General features: G+C 36.2%; 1 protein-coding gene across 1 annotated transcript; it reads right to left on the reverse strand.

Moving 5' to 3' along the window:
- Window positions 1–19,113: 19,113 nt before the first annotated feature.
- On the reverse strand, window positions 19,114–20,282 carry LOC104898923 (hypothetical protein). Its single transcript, XM_010686050.4, has one exon. The coding sequence runs from the start codon at window positions 19,768–19,770 to the stop codon at window positions 19,291–19,293; it is 480 nt and encodes a 159-aa protein (XP_010684352.1). The 5' UTR covers window positions 19,771–20,282; the 3' UTR covers window positions 19,114–19,290.
- Window positions 20,283–25,846: the final 5,564 nt, after the last annotated feature.

A 25,846-nucleotide genomic window follows, 5' to 3' on the forward strand; every position in this document is an offset into this window, starting at 1 on the left:
TTCAAGCGCATGTTTTCAATCAAAAAAGATGCTAAGAACTTAAGGTGGCATGCAGAACGAAGGAAAAAGGACGGTTTTCTCAAACATCCGGCTGATGCTCCTGAGTGGAAAGCTATCAATCGTTTGCATAAGACCTTTGGTGTCGAGGATAGAAATCTGAGGCTTGGCCTATGTATGGATGGGATGAACCCATTTGGCACTCTTAGTTCTCAACATAGTACATGGCCAGTTCTTCTAGTTATATACAACTTGCCTCCTTGGTTGTGCATGAGACGCAAGTACATCATGTTGTCGATTCTTATTTTAGGGCCGAAACAGCCTGGAAACGACATAAATGTCTGCCTCCAACCACTTGTTGATGATTTGAGAAAAATGTGAGATGAGGGAGTTTTTGTGTATGATGCGCATGCTGATGAGGTATTCACATTGTGTGCCATGCTTTTGTACACTCTTAACGACTTTCCAACTTATGGGAACTTATCGGGGTACAAGAACAAAGGGAAGAAAGCATGCCCAATTTGCATCGACGACACATAATCTAAATACATTTCTACTTGTCACAAAGAAGTTTATATGTGGACACGAAGGTTCCTTCTACGCGATCATCCTTATCGTAATAAGAAGAAGGCATTCAATGGAATAGTTGAGGAAGGGGTTGCTCGTAGGCCATTGACTGGTATTGAGGTTTTTGATCAGGTTAAGGGTATTGAAACGGTATTCGGCAAAGGAGCGGGTGATGGTCGTAAGGGACTTTGGAAAAAGGAGTCTATCCTGTGGAAACTTTATATTGGAGAGATCTAGAGGTTAGACATTGTCTCAACGTTATGCACATAGATAAAAATGTATGTGACGCCATTCTGGGGACGCTTATGAATATTCCACATAAGACAATGGATAGTAGAGGAGTGTGACTGTACCTGGAAAGTGAGGGGATTCGACCAGAGCTATGGGTTCAAAAGAGGGACACTAAGAAAAGAAAGAAAAAAGAGAAAGTGTCTGGCAAAGGAAAAGGAAAGGGAAAAAAAGAGGAAATTGAAGAAGGGTCTGCTGCAAGAATTGAAAGGAAAGGAAAGAAAAAGCTTATTGATGATGATAGAAACTATTTGCCTCCGGCTTGCTACACTCTATGCCTCCGGCTTGCTACACTCCATCTAGAGCTGAGAAAAGGCTTTTTTGCGAGTCTTTGTACAACATTAAGGCTTTATCAGGGTACTCATGGAACATGAAAAGATTTGTTACTTTAGACGGTGAGTTGAAGTTATCGAGTATGAAGTCTCACGATTGTCGTATAATGATGCAAGTATTCTTGCCGATTGCAATTCGAGGGATATTGTCGAAACACGTGAGACATACCATAACAGAGTTGTGTTCTTTTTTTCAATACTATGTGTAGCAAAACGTTACAACCGTCGAAGCTTCATGCTCTCCAGGCTGGCGTGATAAAGACTTTGTGCAAGTTTGAGATGTATTTCCACCTGCTTTCTTCGACATTATGGTCCATTTGGTTGTACATCTAGTTCGAGAGATTAAGCTATGTGGTCTGGTGTTTTTGAGGTGGTGATATCCCTTTGAAAGACATATGGGCTCTTTGAAAGATAAAGTAAGGAATCCAGTGCAACCAAAAGAAAGTATTAATCAGGGGATTGTAAGTGAAGAGGTCGGTAATTTTGTGGCCGAGTTCTTAACTAATGTTGATCCTATTGGACTTCCTACATGTCAACACGAGGGCAGACTCGATGGTAAAGGTACAATTGGTTCCAAAATGATTGTACCTCCTGTTGAAATGTGCATACAAGCACACTTATTTATATTGCAGCATATGGTACAGGCCCATCCCTACTTGGATGAGCATATGGAGGAGTTGTGTGATAAGAATCCAGGTAAAAGGACTGATGCCATTGATCTAGTTGCATAATAAGACGTTTATTGATTGGTTCCATAACTGATTAATGCGTAAAGTAGATTCCACTATTTCAGAAACTCTTAAATGGCTAGCATTTACCCCTCGAGAAGTTGTGCATTTCTATGAAGGTTATGATGTTAATGGATATACGTTTTGGACAGATCGTCAAGATCAAACATCGAGATCTTTGCAGAATAGTGGCGTTTCAGTAGAGGCATCATCTACACAGTATGGGCGGGTTAAAGATATTTCGGAGCTTGACTACTCTAGTTTCATGTTCTGCTTATTTCGATGCAAGTGGGTTGATTATAACCGGCGCTACATAAGAAAAGATGACCCTTGTGGATTTACTCTTGTAGACTTGGGTCGGTTGCGTGATAGTAAAAAGCCATTCGTGCGTGCATCATAAGTTAACCAAGTATTCTATGTAATTGACCCTTCTGATAACAATTGGTCAATTGTTGTCCCGGGAAAAAGAAGTATACTTAGATTTGGTGATGTTGAGGATGAGGAGGAGTATGATGCGTTTGAAGACACCCCGCTTTTCACCAATCCCAACTCCGATGTCACTGATGTGGAGTTAGCGATAAATTACATGCGTGCAAATCATGGAGAAGGAATAATGGTTGAAACTTCATAGGAAGGTGGCAAAAAGCTCGACTTCTCAATTTCAAATTCCGGATTTCAGCTTATTTGAATTAATTTCTCACTTTTAGTCGCATGTAATGTCATGTTTAGTTCTTATTGGTATATATATATATATATATATATATATATATATATACATATATACATATATATATATACATATATATATTACAATCAACTAAACTCGCTTCACATGTTTTGGGCCTCGATTTGGGTAAATGAATGTAATTTGGGTCGATTTCGGCTTTTCAAGGTCATTTGACTTAATTTTTTTTACTTTTAGTCACATATAATGTCATATTTAGTTCTTATTGGTATATATATATATATATATATATATATATATATATATATATTACAATCAACTAAACTCGCTTCACATGTTTTGAAACTCAATTTGGGTAACTGAATGTCATTTTGGGCCGATTTCGACTTTTCAAGCTCGATTTCTTTAATTTATCGCTTTTAGCCTCATTTAATGTCATGTATAGTTCTTATTAGTATATGTATCACCATTAGAGTCACTTAAAGTTGGGTCACATGATGGAAGAAACCGATTTGGGTAGATGAATGTCGTTTATGGCCTAATTCTAGATTTTTGTGGGGGTGGGTAGTGGTAGTGGCAGGGCAGGGCAGTGGGGGAATGGAGGGTGGGCAGTGTGCAGGGGAGGTGGGAAGTGTGCAGGCCTACAAGGGGGTGGGGAGTGTGCAGGGGAAGTGGGCAGTGTGTTATATGCAAGGGGTCTGCCATGTGTGTATGAGGGTGGGGAGGGCAGTAGAGGGAGTGTAGCAGGTTGGGAGGGTGGTAGGTATGGTGGCAGCAGGGTGGTAGGCGGGGTGGCAACAAGTTTGGGCCATATTCATTTTATGTTTTTTCCTAAGCTTTATTTTTATTTGTTAACTCTTACACGTTTCTTTTTTTTTTTTTTACATTTCAGGATTTTCAAACATGGTCCGAGATGATTTAATTATAGGGGAAGAAACCGATGATGAGTATGATAAGTCAAAGGACGATGATGAGTATGATGCAGAGAAGGAGGAGGATAAAGGTGAACCGGAAGACATAACGCATGATGAGGAGAAGTGCTTGCAAGATGAGGAATTGCGCAAGCTAGGTTCAAGTAATTGAGGAGCTAGCCGATAATGCTCCCCCCATTGACAATAATGCTCGGGAAGATTATCCATGTGTCTTGTCGCTTATTGTGCCACCCAAAAATGCCGGGAAACAATTGCAAGTCTCAACCAAAACTCCAAGGAGTGTTGCAATAAAGAAGCGGAAAGGAAAGGGTACAACTAAGGGTATAAAAGTTAAGACCCATATGACCCTCGAGTATGATGATTTGGGTCAATCTTGTGGTCAGCGGAGTGCAAAGTAGGGGCAGCATATTGGGTTTTGTAATAACAACTTTATTTTTTGGAATTTAAGCCATGTTAGGTCATGAATAGTTGTAATAACAACATATATAACCATATATGTCATTCATATACTTAGAAATCCATTTTGGAAAGATGAAACCCATTTTGGATAAGTAAAGGTCATTTCGGGTCGATTTTTGCTTTTCGTGTTTCATGTTAGGACATATATAACTATAATTACAACATATATAACCACTAGGGTCAAAAAAGTCACTTCACATGCTTTGAAACCCATTTTGGGTAAATGGAAGCCAATTCGGGCCGATTTTTGTTTTTCATGTTCCATGTACTTAGTTTCACGCATTTAGCAACATGTTAGGACATATTTAGCTCTAATAACAATATATACAACCATTAGAGTCAACTAAAAGCCATTCATATACTTAGAAACCCATTTTGGGAAGATGAAACCCATTTTGGGTAGGTAAAGGTCATTTCGGGCCGATTTTTTCTTTTCATGTTCCTTGTACTTTGTTTTTTGTATTTAGCCATATGTTAGGACATATAAAGCTATAAATAAAATACATGTTAGGATATGTAAAGCTATAAATAAAATACATGTTAGGACATATATAAGCAAGCCAAAGAAGGTGATTTCGGGGAAAGGAACGCAAGTCTTCAAAGGTTCAAGTCACCAACAAGACCCTTCTAAAGATACTTAGACTGAGTCATCAACGCTTCAATGTCTCACTAAAGCATGCTCATGGCCACATGAAAATATGTGTGCTATGCCGGATGATACACCAATGGAGGTTAAGTTGGGTACCACATAATTCAACTACCACGAGGAAGCATCGACATGGGTGTCCAAGGATGATGTAAGGAATTCCGTTGCGGAGAGATGTTGAATGTTTAATTAATTCAAGCATTCATGAGGTATAGCATTTGTACTTATGAAATATATGAACTTTCTTTGCAATATCTAATAATATATCTATGTTATGTATATGGTTGTGCTTTGAAATGAAGATTACTCCAAGAGTCTCCTTGTGGACGCGATCAGTTTGGTTGGTTATCTCGAAATTTCGTCAGAGCTGACAATTGTTTGCAAAACACAGCTGAGGTTAAGCAGTATATTTAGCTATGTCTCCAAATAGCTAAACGTGCACAACATAATAAGTTCATATTTACCCCTTGTTTTGAAGAGTATAGTTCTTGACCTTTGTATTTATTTTTATTACTTAGTAATTATTATACAATACAAGTACTCACATGATTGCTTCCTAACTTTTTTTTTTTAGTGGTTTTAGTGCCCATTGGTCGCTTCTTGTGATTTGTCCTTCAAACAACACAGTATATCAGTTTGATTATGCAGCTCAAGATCTACCACGATCCTTACTCCTCAAATCATGCATAAATAGGTATGTTTGTTACTTAATTAAAATGCTAATTATTATTAGCAAAACACGTTTCACTACTTTCTTCCTTTGTCCACTTCTCACATGAAATTAAAATAACTAAAGCTGTTTGAAAAAGGTTGAGAGAACAGGAAAAGTTCCTCAGTGGAAAATAATGAAGGTAATTCATATTATTTTCTACTTCTTTTCTTTACAAAAAAGAAATATGTATGTTTCTTACATGAATTTTTTATGTAATTCTATAATTAGTGTGCTCAACAACCCAGGGAAACCGAGTGTGGCTACTATGTGTTGAGGTTCATGTTCGATATAGCCTCAAGTTGCAAGGAAATCGGGGATATTGAGAAGGTATTATATATAACAACCCATTTTCGCCTTTTCGAACCTATTTTGGCCTTTGAAGTTCAATTTACATAGTTTTCCACATTTAGCTATATCTTAGGACATATATAGTACTAATAGCAACATATATAACCATTAGAGTCAAGAAAAACCATTTCTCATGCTTTGAAACCCAATTTGGGTAAATGAAAGTCATTTACCGCCGATATTAAATTTTCATGTTCATTCTCCTTAATTCCCACATTTAGTCACATGTTAGGACATATATAATACTAATAGCAACATATATAACCATTAGAGTCAAGAAAAACCATTTCTCATTCTTTGAAACCCAATTTGCGTAAATGAAGGTCATTTTGGGCCGATATTAGATTTTCTTGTCCATTCTCCTTAATTCCCGCATTTAGTCACATTTTAGGAAATATATAGTACTAATAGAAACATATATAGCCATTAGAGTCAAGAAAAACCATTTCTCATGCTTTGAAACCTAATTCGGGTAAATGAAGGTCATTTAGGGCTTATATTGGATTGTCATGTTCATTTTCCTTAATTCCCGCATTTAGTCACATGTTAGAACATGTATAGCTATAATAACAACATATTTAACCATCAGGGTCAAGTGAAGTCCACTCATGTGCTTTCAATCCATTTTGGGTAGATAAATGTCATTTTGGGTAAATGAGGGTCTTTTCGGGCCTATTTTGGCCTTTCAAGTTCAATTTACATAGTTATCCATATTTAGCCACATGTTAGGACATATATAGTACTAATAGCAACATATATAACCATTAGAGTCAGGAAAAAAACATTTCTCATGCTTTGAAACCCAATTTGGGTAAATGAAGGTCATTTAGGATCGATATTAGATTTTCATGTCCATTCTCCTTAATTCCCGCATTTAGTCAGATGTTAGGACATACATAGTACTCATAGCAACATATATAACCATTAGAGTTAAGAAAAACCATTTCGCATGCTTTGAAACCCAATTTGGGTAAATGAAGGTCATTTAGGGCCGATATTAGATTTTCTAGTCCATTCTCCTTAATTTCCACATTTAGTCACATGTTAGGACATGTATAGTACTAATAGAAACATATATAACCATTAGAGTCAAGAAAAATCATTTCTCATGCTTTGAAACCCAATTTGGGTAAATGAAGGTCATTTAGAACCGATATTAGACTTTCATGTTCATATTCCTCAATTCTCGCATTTAGTTACATGTTAGGATATATATAGTACTAATAGCAACATATATCTCAATTATATAAGCCAAGGGAGGAGGTGTGGTGTCCTCTTTTGAAGTGACTAAAATACCCTTAATGATTTAATTAATGGAATGAAAAAAATTACAAAAGCAAATCATTTAAAAATTCTCATTCCAACTTGTCATTTAAAACAAGTTTAAAATGGTATATGCATCAAATACTTCAATCAAAAATTAAATGGACAAAATATTTATACCTTATAAAAAAAGATGGCATACATAACGTGCATATGAAAAGTCTGAACATTCACTACCTTTGATACTCTTTAATTCAGTTAAACCAACTCATTATTTTAGTTCTTTATGTTCAATATTCATTCACAAAAAATTAATGTTAACAATCACTCACAACCTTTTTTATTTTTTTACATTAGCGAATTAATATATCTAAATTCATCTAACTGTTGAATTTTTCATATTTAAGTTTAATCATAAATAAAGTACGAATGGAGTATCTAATAGAATAACAAATTTTGAAATTAACGCACGCATCGCGTGCATATGAAGGCTATAACCATTAGAGTGAAGGAAAACCATTTCTCATGGTTTGAAACCCAATCTGGGTAAATGAAGGCCATTTAGGGCTGGTATTAGACTTTCATGTCATTTTCCTTAATTCCTGCATTTAGTCACATGTTAGAACTTGTATAGCTATAATAACAACATATTTAACCATTAGAGTCAAGTAAAGTCCACTCATGTACTCTCAATCCATTTTAGGCAGATAAATGTCATTTAGGGTAAATGAAGGTCTTTTCGGGCCTATTTTGCCCTTTCAAGTTCAATCTACATAGTTTTCTACATTTAGCCACATATTAGGACATATATAGTACTAATAGCAACAGATATAACCATTAGAGTCAAGAAAAACTATTTCCCATGCTTTGAAACCCATTTTGGGTAAATGAAGGTCATTTAGGGTCGATATAAGATTTTCATGTTCGATCATTCTCCTTAATTCCCCCATTTAGTCACATGTTAGAACATGTAAAGCTATATTAACAACATATTTAACCATTAGAGTCATGGTAATCATTTTTCATGCTTTGAAACCCAATTTGGGTAAGTGAAGACCATTTCGGGCTGATTACTGACTTCTTAGCTCAACTTTCATTAAACTCCCGCACTTAGCCTTATTATTGACTTCTTATGTGTGTTTCCTTATATTTGTTTTATAAGGTAATCATCAAGGGAAAGCCAAGGCAGGAGTCTTTCACCACCTCCGAGATAAACGAGGTTCGGGATTTGCTAGCACGCTACCTTACCGACATTTGCATGTGAAGATGATGTCGCAGGTTTAAGCTTCTTTGTTAGGGTTATGTTACTAGCTACTTACACTATATATGTTTATTTTTTATTTTAGTACTTATTTAAAACTTCATTTGTAGTACATTCTCGAAATATCATATATATATATATATATATAAACAAACTGATGTGGTTCCAAGTAAAACCGCATCCGTTTGTTCCCAGAGGATAAAGGAAACTTGGCGCCAAGATAATAATCTGATGCGGTTCCTAGGGAAAACCGCATCAGATTATTACCTAGGAATCGCATCAGATTATTGTTTTGTGATGCGGTTTTGGACCGCATCAGAAAACATTAGTGAGCTGTTGCGAGCCCACCTGGTGTGGACCAAAAGCGCATCAGAAAGGTCAGTTTTGACCGCATCAGTTGGGGTTTTTTCCACTAGTGAGTTCTCCAAGCATCCTCATTATACCCTCGATCCAATATTTTATAAATAAGTATTAGGCATGTTTCGACAATTGGACCAGGTAAAAGATGGCCCATCAGATGGAATATCCAAAAGTCCAAGATTACTCTTCCAATTCGAGAAGCAATTTAAGCCCTTAATCTTCCTTCTACCACCTCTCTTTTGGCATGAATATTCAACTTAATTAAAGTCCCCTAAAATGACTACAGGACTTTTCAGGTGCATTACAAGATGCAAAGCATCCCATGTTGAAGATCTGTTAGCAACACACGGAGATCCATATACAAAAACAACAAAATACTCGAAATTGCACTATTTAATACTACAAACTAAGAATTTATCCTTAATTACAAGCACATGTAAGTTAACATTAGATGGACAGGCCAAAAACAAACCCCCACTCTGACCCTTAACATCAATCCCAGAGGAATTAGTAAACCCAAACCTACTGAAAATTAATATTAATTCTTGGACTGTACATAACGTTTCTTGCAGAAATACTACATCAAGATTATACACCCTAATTAATTGACTAATATAAGACAAAGTGGGCCCTGCAACAAGAACGCCACGACAATCCCAACTGACGAGTTTCATTCCCCCCTGAAGGCTGTGCGAAGCCAGCCGCACCTCCACCTTCTTCAGAATTAGTTGGTGGTCGAAATCCCCATGCAAGCCAAAACACAGGGCCCGCATTCCATCCACAAATCCAAAATAGTCCTTCTGCACCTTTTTCTTCTTAGATCCTATCTGCAATCCACCTGACCCCCAACCAAACTGACATGAAAACTGAGACTCAACCTGGGCCGCCTCTCTCTTACGAGCCACCAGAGGAAGTGGACCAAGTTCCTTCGCAAGAATGCCAGTAGCCCTCCACTTACCCTTTCGAATATGTGTACATCAACGCCTTTCCTGACGAATTTGGAGGATAGATTTTCGTGGCTTCAGAAAATGCTGGCCCTCCGAATCAGATGGTGGAGGGGAAGAGTTGAGATCTAAACCCTTCATTTCATCCAAAGAAAAATCCAAGCCTGGGAAAAAAATGCTCCTCCTCCTCAGGGAAATCCAACATATCAAAATCTGACCCATTCGGTGAATCCATCCCAATTTCTGCACAGGCCACCTCCAAAGTAGACAGCTGACTATGCTGACTGAAGACAGGCCCAAAAGTGGGAAATAAGTTGGAATCCACTAAGACATATCTGGGATTGGGGAAGACAAACTCATCAGCAGAGGTTTCTGACAAATCTGAACATGGGCTTGGTATAGAGGGTGAAAACCTAATAAACGGATCATCAAAAGGATGGCAGGGTGCCAAGAGACGATCCCCCGGGAGCAAAGAGACTTTGGTTCGCTGCCGAATTTCAAACCCAACAGAAGCAGCCCCAGACAGGCCCAAATATTTATGGCCCGCATCATACTCCATATTCAACAACTCCACCCACTTTGAACTGGAAAAAAGCCAAGTAGAAGCTTTGAAAGAAGCGGAACTGGAGTGGACAAAAGAAGGAAGAAATCTTAGGATAGAGACAAGTCCTCGGTCCACACTATTTAAAGAACAGCACATAGCATCCCAAAAATGGGAAACAACACCCAAATTAATAACATCTACCCACCTACTTCTCAACTCCGAAACCCAAAAGTTCATAATACCCTTACAACCCACCAAAACCTGCAACACACCCTTCTCATATCCACCAGGCACATGATAAATAGGAGGGACAAAGAAGACAAATGACTTAGATGAAGAAGGGAAACAAGAAGTCCAAGAAATAAACCAACCTGGAGTCAGAAGGGGGTAAACCTAACATTTATTCCCTCGAGCCTTATGGGAATAAATGAAGTGCAACCGCGTTTTGCAGGGCCCTCATTAAATGACATCCGTCATTTTTCGCCAACCCTAGTAGATGACATTGATATATGGCGTAGCATCATTGTAGGCCTAGTTGGTTGAACCGTCGTAAACCGAGAATCACACCCATCATCAGAAAAAGGCAACCTAGTCGGCCAAAAACCGGCACCACGCATGACTATCTCATAGTACATTTTGACAATCCCCAAATCAACCGAGGGATAGGGTGGCGCAGAATTCATGTTCAAAGATCGATACTTCCTTTTAATAGAAGTGGCTCCATCATAACCGCCATGGCCACCCGTATTACTGTCCATTATCATCAGACTGGCAAGATGGAGAGCTTTCCTTCTGCTTGGGCTTTGAAGACGGCCCCGGGTCAGCTGGATGAATTGTAGTATGCGATTCATCCGGCGATTCTGAAGACGACGAGTTAGAGGTATCCGACGAAGTTTGTGGTGGCCCTAAACTCCTATTTAACAAATCAGGAATCTTAATTCTATTCCGCTCATTTTTGGGTAAGCCTATAATTTAAGCAGAATACAAAGAGTTCATATAAGGGTCTACAAACACAAAATCTGGGTCCCCACACAACGATTGCAAATACAGAGCAAAATCTTGACGAACACGGTGAAAAGATTTACGATAGCGAGTCTGCATATGGCCAACTCGGCCACACCGTTTACAGTGCACAAAAGCACCTTCATAACGAAACACCAACCAAGAAGGAGACAAATTTTCTTCCTGGAAAAAGAACCCAGGAATAAGAGGACGATCCAAATTTACCCCAACACACACCCTTAAATGAGTAAGTGGATCTTGTGATTTGGTAATATCATTAAAAAAACAACACTCGAGCTATCTGCATGAATGCTCTCTTAGCTACCGCAAGCTGAGCAAATAAAAAGAGTAAACCTTCAATGCGGACCCAAATGGCTGCCTCTGAGGTCCTCAAATCCTGAAGAGACATGTTGTAACGAAACCCAGAAAACGTGATGAGAGCCCCTGAAGTAAAGCCCTTATTAATGAGAGCCTGACAATCATCTTGATGATTACAGAGAAAGAAAAACAGGTGACCCACTTTACGCACCCGAATTTCATCCCGTTTCAACCAAAAATTATCTACCCATAACTGCAACTATGGGCATCAAAATGGCGGTAATCACAAACCTGAGCAACAACAGCACGCTTAAACTGATATGCCTCAGTAATTGATTGTGATATGTCCCCTGAACTTTTGGCCCTATACGACAAAGAGCTTTCCCAGAGGAATCAAGAAGAAGATCCATACTGGGAGAAGATACAAACCCTGTGAAACAAAGAACACCCAAATTGCCTATTCACTAAGAGTAAGAAGTATAAAGACCTAAGAAAACCTAAGTTGACTGTAGACCCAGATCTGATTTAGAAGAACACCGACGCACGCGTGTCACTAAAACCCTGAACTACCATGACAAATTTCACGCAAGATAATCTAGAGAGAGAACTAGAGAGAACAGAGAAGCGTTTAGTTTGCAAAACAGAATAGTTAAGTATGATAATCGTTATCTATCCTTCTTCATTTTCCGATTTTAGGAAGGGAATTGAACGGTCATGTCAGAAAATCGTTCTCTATAACTAGGCATACATAAAGCCTCTTCCACCCCTGCTATAAACTTTATAGATAGTTTGATAGGAAAACTATCCTAAGCGTTCTATGGAGCCTATTTCGACAGTTCTCTTTGCCCCTTTTTTTTGTAGCAGTTTCCTCTGTCCCATACCAATTGCAATATTTGCACTTTTGCTATTTACATGCTTTACTTTGATCATAAATTTTAACTAATGTATATAAAGAGAGATGTTATCATATAGAATTTTCTAAGGTTTATCCCAATGTATGTTATCAACATATTAACATTTCATAATTTTTACTAATAGATAATTAGATTTATTAAGAGTTAAAGTTATTCATTGGAAAGTGTAATGGTCAACGGTTGCAATTATTATGTGATGGATACACACCATATACCCCTAACCAAAAATTATTCATCATATACCCTTCATGTTTTGTAATTTACCATATACCCCAAACTTTTTGTAAATTATACAAAGTACCCATAACGTTTAGTTTGTTTGTAAGCCATTATTAACCCTTAATTGGTCAAATTGACCCCCAATTATTTACTAATTGTCCCTTTTCTCTCCCCCTAGCCCCTCCTCCTCCCCCTAGCTCACTTAGTTCTGAACAAGGTATATTTGGCAGGAAAGAGATGAAATTCGTAAGAAAAAGTGTTTTAGGGCTACAAATTTTTAAGAGAGAGGGGTTGCCACCGCGGTTCTTGAAGCACTACTTGTATGACACGTGTTGCTGCTGGTGGTGGGCATGTTTTGTCAACGGAGGATATGACAACTTGTCAGTGTCGAAGTTTGGCTTGTTGAATAAGAAGAACTAGCCGTCTATGAACAATCATCACTAGTCAGTCGTTCGAAACCGACTAATCAGAATGCCTTCATATAATTTTTGGGCTTACTCTTGCTTCCTATGTATCCAAATTTGAGAATTGTCCATGACTAGTTCCGAGGATCATGTGAATCGCATTGAATGCATAATAAGGACCAAAAAGAAAAGTACTTGTTTCACCTTTACCCACAACGGAGGAGCCGCCCCCACTGGGAAGGCGAACAAAAGATGTGGATTTTTAACTCTGCGGCAAGCACAAAATAGGAAAGATGACAGACCAAGCAAGGATTAGCATTGTGTAGTTGGGAATATAGTTGCTAGTAGTTCTAGGAATGGTGGTGGCGGTTGTATTGGTGGGTCCATTATTGAAATTTGTTAGCCATGTAAGGGTATGTTTTGTTTAAGAATGGTCAACAAAAAAGGGAGGAAAAATAGGTGGAGGTTACTGCGTTTTTTATGAGAGATGGGTTTGAGCTTAAGATTAAAGCAGATGAAGCACCGACCATTTTTGTGGGGAGAATTTTTCGGCTTTTGTTTAGGGGAGTGTTTGGAAGAGATGGAAGAAATGTGTTATTGTTGCATGAGAGGGGTTATGGTGGATGGTGCAAGGTGGTCGTGGTGCACAAGGTGGAAGCGGGGGTTGTGGTGATTGTACAGGTGCAGTTGGGAGGAGAGGGGTGGCCGGTGATAGTGATCGAAGGGGGAGGGGGCTTGGTGGAGGGAGAAAGGAGAAGGATGGAAGTCATGGAGGAAGAGAGAAACTATGGTCAAATAGGTTTACTTAGAGGATAAATAAGGATTAGGAGCTAATTATGACTAACGTAATTAATAGGCATTAGTAATTAAGGGTATTATTATGTATTTACAAGACACTGAGGGGTATATGTGAATACTGAAAAGTGTGATGGTATGTAGTAAACAAACAAACTGTCGAGGATATATGGTGGAAAAAAATTTGTAAATAAAATGATTCACTCCTTTCTTGCTCATACAATTAGAAAAAGAAAAAGAATCACGCACCGCCACATGTCACCCTGATGCTCCAAAAATGTTTGTAAGAGGTCTCATGCTCTTTGTTCCATAATGCACAAGTTATTATTCAACCATCCAATTACAACTTCTACTTGTGACAAAATTCCATTTCTCAACCCAAATAATTAAATGACATAATCTTATCAAGGCATCGTCAGGGCCCAACAATTAGTTCATTTTTCTCAAACAGCTTAATCCTATATAGGCTATGTTTTTATACTTTGGAGAAGTAATTTGTCTTTATGTTTCTATAATTGGTGTTCTTTTAAATATGTAAGCAATTGATTTTAATTTGCAAAATAACATATCACATATGGATCTTGTTTAGAAGTACTTCTAAAAACTGAATCTAATGAAACAAACATCCTGGATAAGAAGTATATTAAAACTTATATAAAAGTTTGTATATAAAACGATAGAAGTTTTATATCTTAACAATTTTTTATGTAATATCTTAGGTGGTGAGACAAATAAAATTCAATAAGTTACCCAAATGTTGCAATCTCGCGGGTTGATTTATGGATTATGCTTTATATATTAGTTATAATTTATAGATAATTGCACTTGACTGCAGTAACATGATATAGATCCTAATTTTATATGACAGTGACACAATATAGCAAATGACCTAAAGCGAGCCTCTAAAAATTTGTTAATCACCTGATAATGACTTAATTCCAAAAGAGGGTGATCTGATACAAAATCAGATATGCTCCCACTTAGATATTGAAATTATTTGAATTAAGAGCAACCCAATACCGGGATCACCCAACCTCAAAATCTAAACGAGATCATAAGGATTCGAATTAAAACGATGCCACAACGATATGACCTGACTCCAAGTCTACCCGAACTAGATTTGAACCGGCAGACCTGTCTAAAACCCGATCCAGGTTCTTTTGTATTTAATGATGCTACGTCGAAAAACGATTTGATCTACATCTATTTGCACCAAACCTAACTCTGACCTAAATAGACTGGAACAACTTGAATATGGTTAAGAAAGGAAATTGGACCCCACCTAACCCAACTCGGCTAGCTAGCATCAGCCCAAATTACACTCGTTGACCCAAATTGTCACCTCTAGCCGTAAGGAATGGAAGTCCTTGGATGGAAGGAGTGTGACATGTATCATATATGGCAATGGTTTTTTTTAGTATGACAGAAAGAAAAAAAAAACTGACATGAATAATTCAATTTTCATTAGCACTCTCAAAATAAACATATTTTTTAATAATATGACTAATTCCAACTTTTGGAAATACATTCTTAAAAAAATTTACAGTGTTGCTTTTCATATGTATAATAGACCCGAAAGACAAGAAAAATAATGACTTTAGAATATTTTAATATTTTGAGTTAGACAACCATATCATTGGATTATTTTTAAGTAACAAAATATTGAGATTGTTTTGAAAAGATGAAGACGTGTTAGCATCATTTATCAGTAACTACTACAAAGATTTAAGGATACTATTCATTATTTTGGGTATACAAGATATGTGACTTGTGTTGTACACGGGTTAAATATTTTTATTTAAAATATATTTTTTTCATTTCGAAAAAGGTACTATAATTTGTTTTAATCTATAAATTAATAAAATTGTAAAACTAATTAAATAATACAATAAACGAAATTATACATTATGAAAATATTGCATATAATTAATTATTTCGACTAATCTTTGTATTATCTAACATTCCTGGAGATTACTTATAAAATTATGAAAAGGTTATACATGGTTAGTAATATCAAATATTCTGCATATACTAACATGAAATTTGCTTTCTTAAATGTTAAAATATAAAGACACTTGGTATGAAAAAGAAGCATCAATTCATGGGTGAATATAATTAGATTAGATATCAAGGCTCTTTTAAATCTTTTGAGAGTGGATTCGAGATGGGTTTATCTTTCTAGCTAATTAGGTCTATGATGTCATCTTTAGAGGGAGTCATTCATCACAGAAAACAAAAAAGTGTGAATATCTCCTAAAATGACTCTCATGACCAGTTACAGGATCCTTGGCCACGCATCTGGCTTATAGTGTGTGTGCTGCAAGTTTGCAACCCAAATGCAAAGCCTACACTTAGGTTATGTTCAGTTCACCTTAATTTTGCTTATTTCAGATCTAATAGATCAGATCATATCAGATCTAATAGATCAGATCATATCAGATCAGATCATATCATATCAGAAAAAATAAGTTCATATCAGATCAGTTTAGATCATGCTTATATTTAAAAATCATTATTATTATTAAATATCTTTCATTACATATTAGGAAAAATTATAATAATTGAATATTAATAAAGTACTCATTGAAACGAATCAAACAAGACCCCACAAATCAAAAAAAAATAAGTTCAAATCAGATCAGATAAGTTTAGATCAGAAAATTCAGGTAAACTAAACATAACCTTAATCTCCAAGATTCTAATGGGGTTTACTTTGGAGGACCCCTGTTGCTATCCTCATTAACATCGGGCTCTCCTAAAAACTGGCAACGTAACGTCGACAATCTCAATTTTCCCTAGATAAGCAAAACCATTTCCAACTAGTTCTTGCTGCATTAGATGCATTGTTACAGGGACCAACTAAGCTGAGGTCTGGGTCGATGATCTGCTCTCTGGACCACCAATGCACTTGGTGCAACGCTTTTAGACTTGCCATATATGCTCTAGAAACAATATCTACCAATTTAATCATACAATAGGAGTATAACTATCACAACCCGTTTGATAACCGACAATAAGTACTGGTTATGGGAATGAGTTTAATTGTAATTTCTTCATTAAAGTTTAAAGCCAAACGAAAATTGTATTATCACATCTTTGAAGTGGTAATGGATGGTATAAGTGTTCAAGAAAAGGGGGAAAGTGAGAATGAACAAGTAATATCACCATTTACCTATACATTAATTATATTACCATCATTTATAACCGTCCACCAAATGGTCCACTAGTAGTGCAAAGGAAATTAAAAAGTTGAAGTCATTTGCCAATCTGTAAAAAAAAAATATATTCATCCTACTTCAACTTGCAATCAAACACATGAATGGATGAAGGAACCACACAGAACATCAAAAGAATGATTGAAACAAGCAGCATTCCTTATGTACTAGCAAGCCGCATACAGTTGACAATTTTCAAGACATGATTAAACCAGGTCAGAAAGACGGTGCTATATTTATCAAAGTATGCGAAGAAAAAAAAGTCCATTGATTAGCAGCAAAATCCTTAGGAGGTAGACAGTAGCTATATGGGTTTAATTAACTAAAGATTAACCAGTAAAGACAGGACTTAATAAAGGCCAAATGTACATCTCTACCGTACATTTCTTTACCGGTTCCTCTCTGCCGGTAGTCCGAAATACCCGATGCACTGAACCCTGAAGCACCTTATGAGAGAGGTAATACAAAAACCAATCTTCAAGAACTAGACCGATAGATAAGGTACAAATTGTTTTAGCACCATGTATTGAAATCTGAAGCTCTCGCTTCCCACTGTATAACTACCTCCTCTGGACTTCAATATCCAAGAGTTTAGCTTGACCATTTACACCTCAGCAAAGAGATGCAGGACCTAGAAGAGCAATGAAACTAAACCAAAACAGCCACCACACATCCACGCCTAAACCAACCACCGCCACTCACAAGTCACAACAACAGAAAACGCCCAAGCAGACCTACCACAAACTACAGAACATCTTCGATAGATCAGCAGATAGAAAGGTGAAGATGCAAAAGTTAAAGAGACCCAAGTTAACCATCGCTGGCATTTAGTATTTAATTCTTTCCAACTATTAAAAGATTTATTTTACTAAATGGGGTAAGGAAAAGAATTTCTCAATTTCCATCCCCTTCCCTGCCTCATTTTACAGCCAAATAACAGGTATTGGATCACTCACTTGGCCTTCCATACCCTCTGGCTCTCCCTCCAAACTTCACCATCCAACAACACTATAGAAACTGATAAGGTGAAGATGCCTGTAATATCAGCAAAACCAAGCAACAATCACAAACAACCTATCTTTGACGAAAGAAAGTCTAATCAACCCCACAAATAATAAGCACTCCAAAGGACAAATGAAAGAAGGGAATTCAATGAGCTCCTGAGTAATAAAGGTTTAGATAGGGGAATTTGGGGGGGAAGGGACATAAAGGAAACGAAGAGATTCTTCTCTTATTTGGGATAAAACATGGGGGGAAGGAAGGGAAGAGAATTGGAAGGATTCCGTTCGAATTCTTTCTTAATAAAACAAATCCTTCAAATTTTGGAAAAGTTTAGAACAAAAAAGCAAGCTCATTCCTTCCTTTCATTTCCTTTCCTTCTTCTTCCCTACCCTACCCTACCTTTCCCGTATGTTCGACCCGAGATTTTTCCCAACATACGATACGATAACTCTTAGGGCATGTTCTCTTCGGCATAAAACAATTGAACTGAATTGAATTGAATTGATCTGAACTGAAATGAATAGTGATATGTGAGAGTAAAAGTATTGTCCAAAGCACCGAAGTGAACTGAATCGAACTGAAATGAAAATAAGCTGGAGAGGACAGGCCTTATTTTTAATTCAGCCTAGATATCCGAGGAATCAATTCCCTCCATGGTTGTTATTCAAACTAATTGTGAAGCTATCTCTAATCTCTCGACTCTCGAACAACAAATATGAAACACAAAAAATTGAATCCATCAATGCTGGAGGGGGTGGACCAACACCTACAAGCTATAGCAGTATAATACAAACCAAGAACGACTAGGTAAGCTACATATTAAAAACTAAGAACGACTAGGTAAGCTACATAATTAAAACCAAGTCGAGATCATAAGCGTCCAAGAACTTACAGGCTCCCCATGTTCCCTACTTACCAACTATACCAGATTGAATAGCATAGAAAAAATACAACAATCAACAACAAAGCATCTTTCAAAAAAAAAAAAATCAACAACAAAGCAAAATATATTCAATATTGGAATCAACGAAATTTAAAAGAGCACAAACAGTCCTCTAATGAAAGCTTTGACGACAACAACAATTACAAAATCAACAAACAATATGCACATTATAAAAATCACATACTATAGAGTAAACCAACAATGAAATATTCGACACCAAGATAGCCAAAAAAAAAAAAAAAAAACAGATTTGTCACAGTTCTTGATTTCTCATCCACCAAATTTACATACGAAAAGGGATTAATTAACCTCAAAATAATCCACAAATTCAACAATTAACAAAACCAAACAAAACCCACTAAAATTAACCCCCCAAAAACACCAACCATAAAATAAAAACCCCTAAAAATTCTCAAATCGAAGAAACCTGATCATTTTGAAGGCGATTATCGCAATCCAGCCCACACCCACATTGCGGACACTCGTAAAAATTATCAATTGGGAAATTAGCAGAAGCAATTCCAACAGAAAATTCAAGTTCATCACCGACTCTTCTCACCTCAACGATGTTAAGCCATAAAAAGAAGACTTTAACAGTTACACCACTGAGATTTGTGAGCTTGTTCTTGGAAATTACACCACTAATTGTTGATTTGTATTTGAGTTGATAAGAACCTTCTAACGAAAAACTACAACTCCCATTTAAAAAAGCCTTGAAATTTCCATTTCTTTCGTTTAAATCGTAGCCTAAAGCTCCTTTTGGAAGAATTCCCATTGGAAAATTGAAGGTTTGTAAGGCATCGTATGCTGATAGTTTGTCATCAGCGGTGGTAATGGAGGAGAGAGAAAGGAAAGTGAGGAGAGAGAATAGGAGAACTATTGATGATGCCATATTTGAGTATGATCAAAGTCGTTTTTGTTGGAGTATCTGAATTGTTATTTATATGATGTTTGAATTGTTGAGGAGTCTACTCTAGACTCTAGTACTCTTGTGTAGTTGTGTAATTGTGTTGGTTTGTCTTTTGTGGAAATTGAATGAAACATGGCTTCTCTAAGATGCCAAAAGATGGTTGCATATTGGCGTAGAACATTAGAGGAGATGTTGCATAGTGAGGTGTTTATTTGAGAGCTATTGTATGTTGGTGTGCTAACACCTAAGCAGAGCCCAATTATGTAGAGTTAGGTCCAACCTATTTAAATTTTTTTTTTTTTTGGTGAACATATTTAAATTAGTTTACACTTGAAACTTGCAAGATATAAAGCATTTATAGTCTATTAGGGGAATTTAGAATCAGGTGCTCAATATTTTTTTGTACATTTTATATTTTCTACATTTGAGAAAAATATATATTTTTTACATTTGAGCAAAATATATAATAAAAATATGTAACGAAATATGTGTTTCGGAGCATATAGTTCTACGTATTTCATGGAGCATCTAAGAATTTACATGCAAGGTATTACCCTTGAATAAATTTCACCAATTTGGCTTTTGTATATTTGGGTAGGAAAAAGTTTCTACACAACTGGAATTTTCTTATAGCGCGCCAATATCTCTATGAAGTTATTCTACTCGAGTGTGTGAGAATTGAAAGTTTAGACCGCACAATGTCAAATTGGTTATCTTTTAGAAGAAAAAAAATCAATTGTGATAATTTAACGGAACAAGTGTTTGTTCATTGACTCATTGAAAGAATCGACCGCAATTTCAAATTGATTTATCTTATTTTAGAAAAAAAAAATCAATTGTGATATTTTAACGGAACAAGTATTTGTTAATTGACTAATGGACTATTTAAACAGCGATTCAGAAAGAATGACGTCCCACATCCAACTGATATTTCACAACAGTTCAAAAAGAAAGATGCTTTGCGAGTAAAATCCTATAGTTTGGAAAGCTTGGCTTTTTTCGTTTAAATGACATGTCTAACAAGAGTTTCAAAAGCAGCGTTTCTCAAGAGACGGATTTGAAAAGAATGATGTTTGTGTTAGCTTGATATATATGACAATAAGTTTAAAGAATGGTCTTCCTTGTTTAATTGAGATTTACGGGTTCGTAAAAAATAATGATGTTCCCGTTTGATCAATACTTCTATTTCTTACATGAGAAAGAAATGTTATTGTAACACCCTCGCCGACCCGAACCCTCCTTCATTCGATAAAGCTCGAGATGAGGGGAAAATCCACGAGGGTTCGACTCGACGGGAGATACTACCACCACACTTATCTCCTTTGAAATAAATGCAAGGCTAGATTAAGATATAATAAAATCAAATTAATTAATCCTTAATACAAAGTAAATTGTTTATTAAACATTACTAATACTTAAGTGTTTCAGAGTTCCAGCGGAAGCTAAATTATAAGATAAGTGGATGACAACTCTAAATGATCTCCCTTTTGTTCCCCTGTCGATCACCCACCTGGCACAAATACATTGAAAAGAAACAAGAGAGAAAAGCTCCCAAAAATCAGAAAAATTGAGTATTTTCAACTCCATTTCGTAAAGTACTTAAGTTGAAAATACTTTGTAAAATAGTAGATTAATAGGTTCAGAAATCATAGCGCGCGCGCACACACACACACACACACACACACACACACACACACACACACAATAGTATTATTCTGACCATGATATGTCCTCCTCATGATGAGGTGCCCAGTCGGCACCCTTATCTCGCTGACTAGAAGCAACTCGGCCGGTAATATCGTTCCACCACGAATGGGCATTATCCGGTAGTACCAACCTAAACCTCCATCCCGGGTGTGGGGCTAATTATTTGGGCCCCATTGGCCAGCAGCCCAAGTAGGACTCAATAAAGGGCTTCTTGACAGGTGGCTCCAGTGGATCCCACCCTAGTTGACCTAATTAAAGGTTTGGGGATCCACCAAAGGGCCAAAAGAGTCAAAAGCTGAAAAGGTAACATGGCCATAATCCCAATAAAGCCCATCGAATAAAAAGCTCCCTGTCTAGGGATCCCCAATAGTATAAATACCCCCAACTTCATTAATGAAAAGGTATTGAGTTCTTACCTAACAAGCTATCTCTCTCTAGACTTTCTCTCTCTACCTCGATCATCAACTGACTTGAGCGTCAGAGGGGCGATCCCGGAACAACCCCCGGGATAGTCTCACATCTTTTTCCATGATTTCGGTGGACGGACAACTAGCTCAGGTCAACGCTCTTGTGGCTCATTCCTACTCAGCATACTTCAGCATCCTTAATTTCTAGACAGAAACAAGAATGATATTTTAAGTGAGAGAAAGATAGGTGTAGACACATAATCGTGTCATCCAATTTTAATATCCGATGATGAAACATATTGTAGTCATAATTGGTTTGTTTCAAAGATAGAACCATCCAATAAGTTAGGCCCAAAATTAATTTTAAAATGAAAATTTTATTTATATTATTCCAAACCCATTTTCGAAAAGCCCAATTAATTATTATCTTGATAATTAATTAATTATATTTTTTATAAATATTTTCACAATCAAAAGATATTATGAAAATCAACCTTTTATATATCCTTGAGATAACTGATTTTTGAATTCAAATGATATTATTTAATATAATATAAAAGAATTAATTTCGGATGACAAATAAAATCCGGTTAGATCTACGATTCGTGCACTAGGGTGTGCATACAATACATCAAGACAGTCGGCAAAACTTAGAGGCATATAAGTCATTGCATGTCGCACATCATATGTGTGTGTCGTATGTGCATCGGGCTTGTGCACTGCGTACTGTAGATCTTATCCTGTTTTTATGATTTTCCCTACATCAATAGACCTCGTTTCATTCAGTGTTGGACCATCTTTCACACGACTACATAATATTAAATTCCTCTACGTTACTTCAAACACTTAAAACCTATATCAAAAAACATTCAAGTTTCATTCAATCTGCATTCAAGCTTTAAGATTGCTCGTCATACGAATCGGGATTCAAGACCCATACAACAAAAGTATAATTCTGAGGGTCAATTCCAATTTATTTATGATTATGCTAGCAATCTACTTTCATGATGTAGATCGTCAAACAATTCATGCTCTTTATTTTGTATATTCTAATTCTTCTTCCCTATTCTTTCTTTTATATATTTTCTATATTATATTGTTTATATGCATGCTTATATGTTTATTACTTTTATCATCACGCATGCTTATTATTATTATTAATAATTACAAAACCTAAATAAACGGTCTAATGCCTTATCATATTATTTGGACAATTTGTTCCGGATCCTTGTAATTTGATTACTTGATAAACATGTCGATCACTAAAAAAAATTGGTCTTTTGATTTGTGTGTTTAATGAGCCGATCTAGATTAATTTTTTTAGGGCGTTGAAATCATTTGCGTAAGTAGAGACCAATTATGGCTGAATTTAATTCATAATCATGTTCGTATCCTCACTTCCAAACTCATGTTTTATTAACCACTTATGAAGTCGTGACGAGAAATTCACATTGGATAAGTCCTTAATTGCATATATGGTTTCCAATATCCGAAGAGGTTTATGGGCTTTCCTTGAAAGACTCATTAATTCTTTTCAAAACAAATTTCAAAACTAAGAACCCTTTATACTAAAGTAAGCAAATTCGCGCTCATCTCACGCAGGCACCAAAAAATATGCCTAAAGTAGGGGGAGAAGGATGACCAAACTTTTTTTTTTTTTTTTTGATGATGTTCTTACAATAATAGAGAAGCAATGTGTAAGGATGCCTTTTCTTTATTTTAAAAAATAATTTTCAAGTTTAATAAGTTCGAATAAGGTAAAAAAAACTCAGGTAATATATATATATATATATATATATATATAATGACTAATTTTGTAGCTCATAGTTCATTAAACAACAATTTCATCACTATAATTGGTTACCTTTGTACGACCCGTTTGGTTAGAAGTTGTATATGGTGTAATTTATGTATAGGAAATCTCATGTCATTACCCATAACCTCCCAAAATATCAATTTCTTCCTCAAATCTCATTATTATCCACTAACACTTGGAAAGTTGGTTTTAGAAATTTATAAAGCAAAATTCATATTTTGTGATGAAGTTTTATTACCATAATCATTGATATGATAATTTATTTACAAATTTAAATTTGCGGTAAATAACATTGAGATTACCACAATTTAATGACCACTAACCAAATATTAGATTTTGATTGGATTCGTTAAACTCTAATTTCACCCTGTATTTACTTCAATTATAGTTAAACCTGATTAATCTTAAGCATTATTTTTTAAAAAAAGAAAAATTCACATGAATAATCTCAACTTTCACCTAATTTCTCAAAATAATCCCAACTTTTGAGAGGACCTTGGGATTATTTTGAAAAGACCCGTAAAAATTAGAATTATTCATGTCAATTTTTTTTTTTTTAAAAAGGAATGCACCATGTAAAGGAGTCCATGACTTTTTTTTTTTTCCAGTTCAACGACTTGTTGATACGCAATCTTTCTTCATTGGGAGATGGACAAACGCGTACCTAAGAATGACGGAATCTACTCCATAAACGAAAAGAAACCTCGATACTTTTGAGCATCGTTTATACTTGTAAATCCTGAAAACTGAAATTCTTCTAAATCCTAGAAAAAAAAGGGAAGTTGCTCGAACTTAGGTAAGTAGAACTTCACCTCAAAAATTCTATTTCCATTGTTCAACCAATCAAAAATTCTTATTTTTCATGATTTTTAAATTCTAAGCAATACTAATTTCATGTGAATGTAACTTCCCATGTGTAACCAAAACGAACACTTGAATTTCACAACTGAATATCTTGTGTATTTTAATTACAAAAATGTCACTTCATTTACCACAAACATTTATCATAGATGAACTCATAATTTCCCTAAGACAATCAACATTGTACCAGCATTTTTATTGATATAATTAATCAGGATTATTAGAAAGACCATTACAACAAGTTGGGAAGAGAGATTTGAATAATTCAACTGCTACAACTAGCTAATCAATATTATCAATGCAATACAACTTTGTTTCCCTTAAACTACTAGTATTATGATATAAAAAAGTTACTAAAATTAAGAAGAAGAAACCAAAGTTGAAATTAGATGATTAGCACCATTACAATCAAAGCCACAGCCACAAGTAGGCGACTCTTCAAAGCCATCAAGGGGGAAATTAGCAGAGGCAATCCCAACAGAAAATTGAAGCTGGCCATTTTTATTATCAACCTCGGTAATACTAAGCCAAATAATGAAGATCCTGACGCTGATCCCCTTAAGCTTGGTTATTCGATCCTTAGAAACGACACCAGAAATAGTTGATTTGTATTCAAGATCATATCCTTGGATGCTAAACTTGCAAGTTTGTGGCAAATATAACTTAAACTCTCCGGTATCGGGGTTGAGCTCGTAGCCAGTTACGCCTTTTGGGAGGATTCCGACGGGGAAGTCGTAGCTTTCCAAGAGTTCGTATGCGGTTGGGGTGTCTGTGTATGGAGCGACAAAGGCGAACAAGATAGAGAGTGAGATGAACAAGAGGAAGAGGAGAGGGACCTGAGGGAGTGTGGAAGAAGACATTGGGGTTGGGGATATCCGATATCAGATATGATATGAGGGTTTCGAGTTTTGACTCAATGGAAAAGTTTTGGCCTTTTGGGTTGTTTTTGGTAAGCAAGAAAAGAGGTTTGGTTTTGAGAAATTATTTGGAAAGGTTTTTGTGGGTGACTTTACTATTTGATGTTTCGTGGTACTAGATGGATATATATTGGATTTTTGACACGTGTCGTCGATGAGTATCAGTGGTTGATGAATGAGAGTTTATTAAGGTGAAAAAACTGATTTTCTCTGTCCGCGGGTACCACGTGGGGAGTGAAGCAGGAGTTAATCACTGAATTACCCTCTATCTCGTTTTCAGTAGTAAATTATCTCCCTTCGTTTTGTTTCATTTTATCCTCTACAATATATTTATCTATCTATAATTTTTA

This window comes from Beta vulgaris, chromosome 7 (genome assembly GCF_026745355.1).
Source record: "Beta vulgaris subsp. vulgaris cultivar EL10 chromosome 7, EL10.2, whole genome shotgun sequence".
Classification (NCBI taxonomy): domain Eukaryota; kingdom Viridiplantae; phylum Streptophyta; class Magnoliopsida; order Caryophyllales; family Amaranthaceae; genus Beta; species Beta vulgaris.

Excerpts from the sequence above, each read along its gene's own strand:
- LOC104898923 (XM_010686050.4), bottom strand. The coding sequence starts at position 19,770 with ATGGCATCATCAATAGTTCTCCTATTCTCTCTCCTCACTTTCCTTTCT.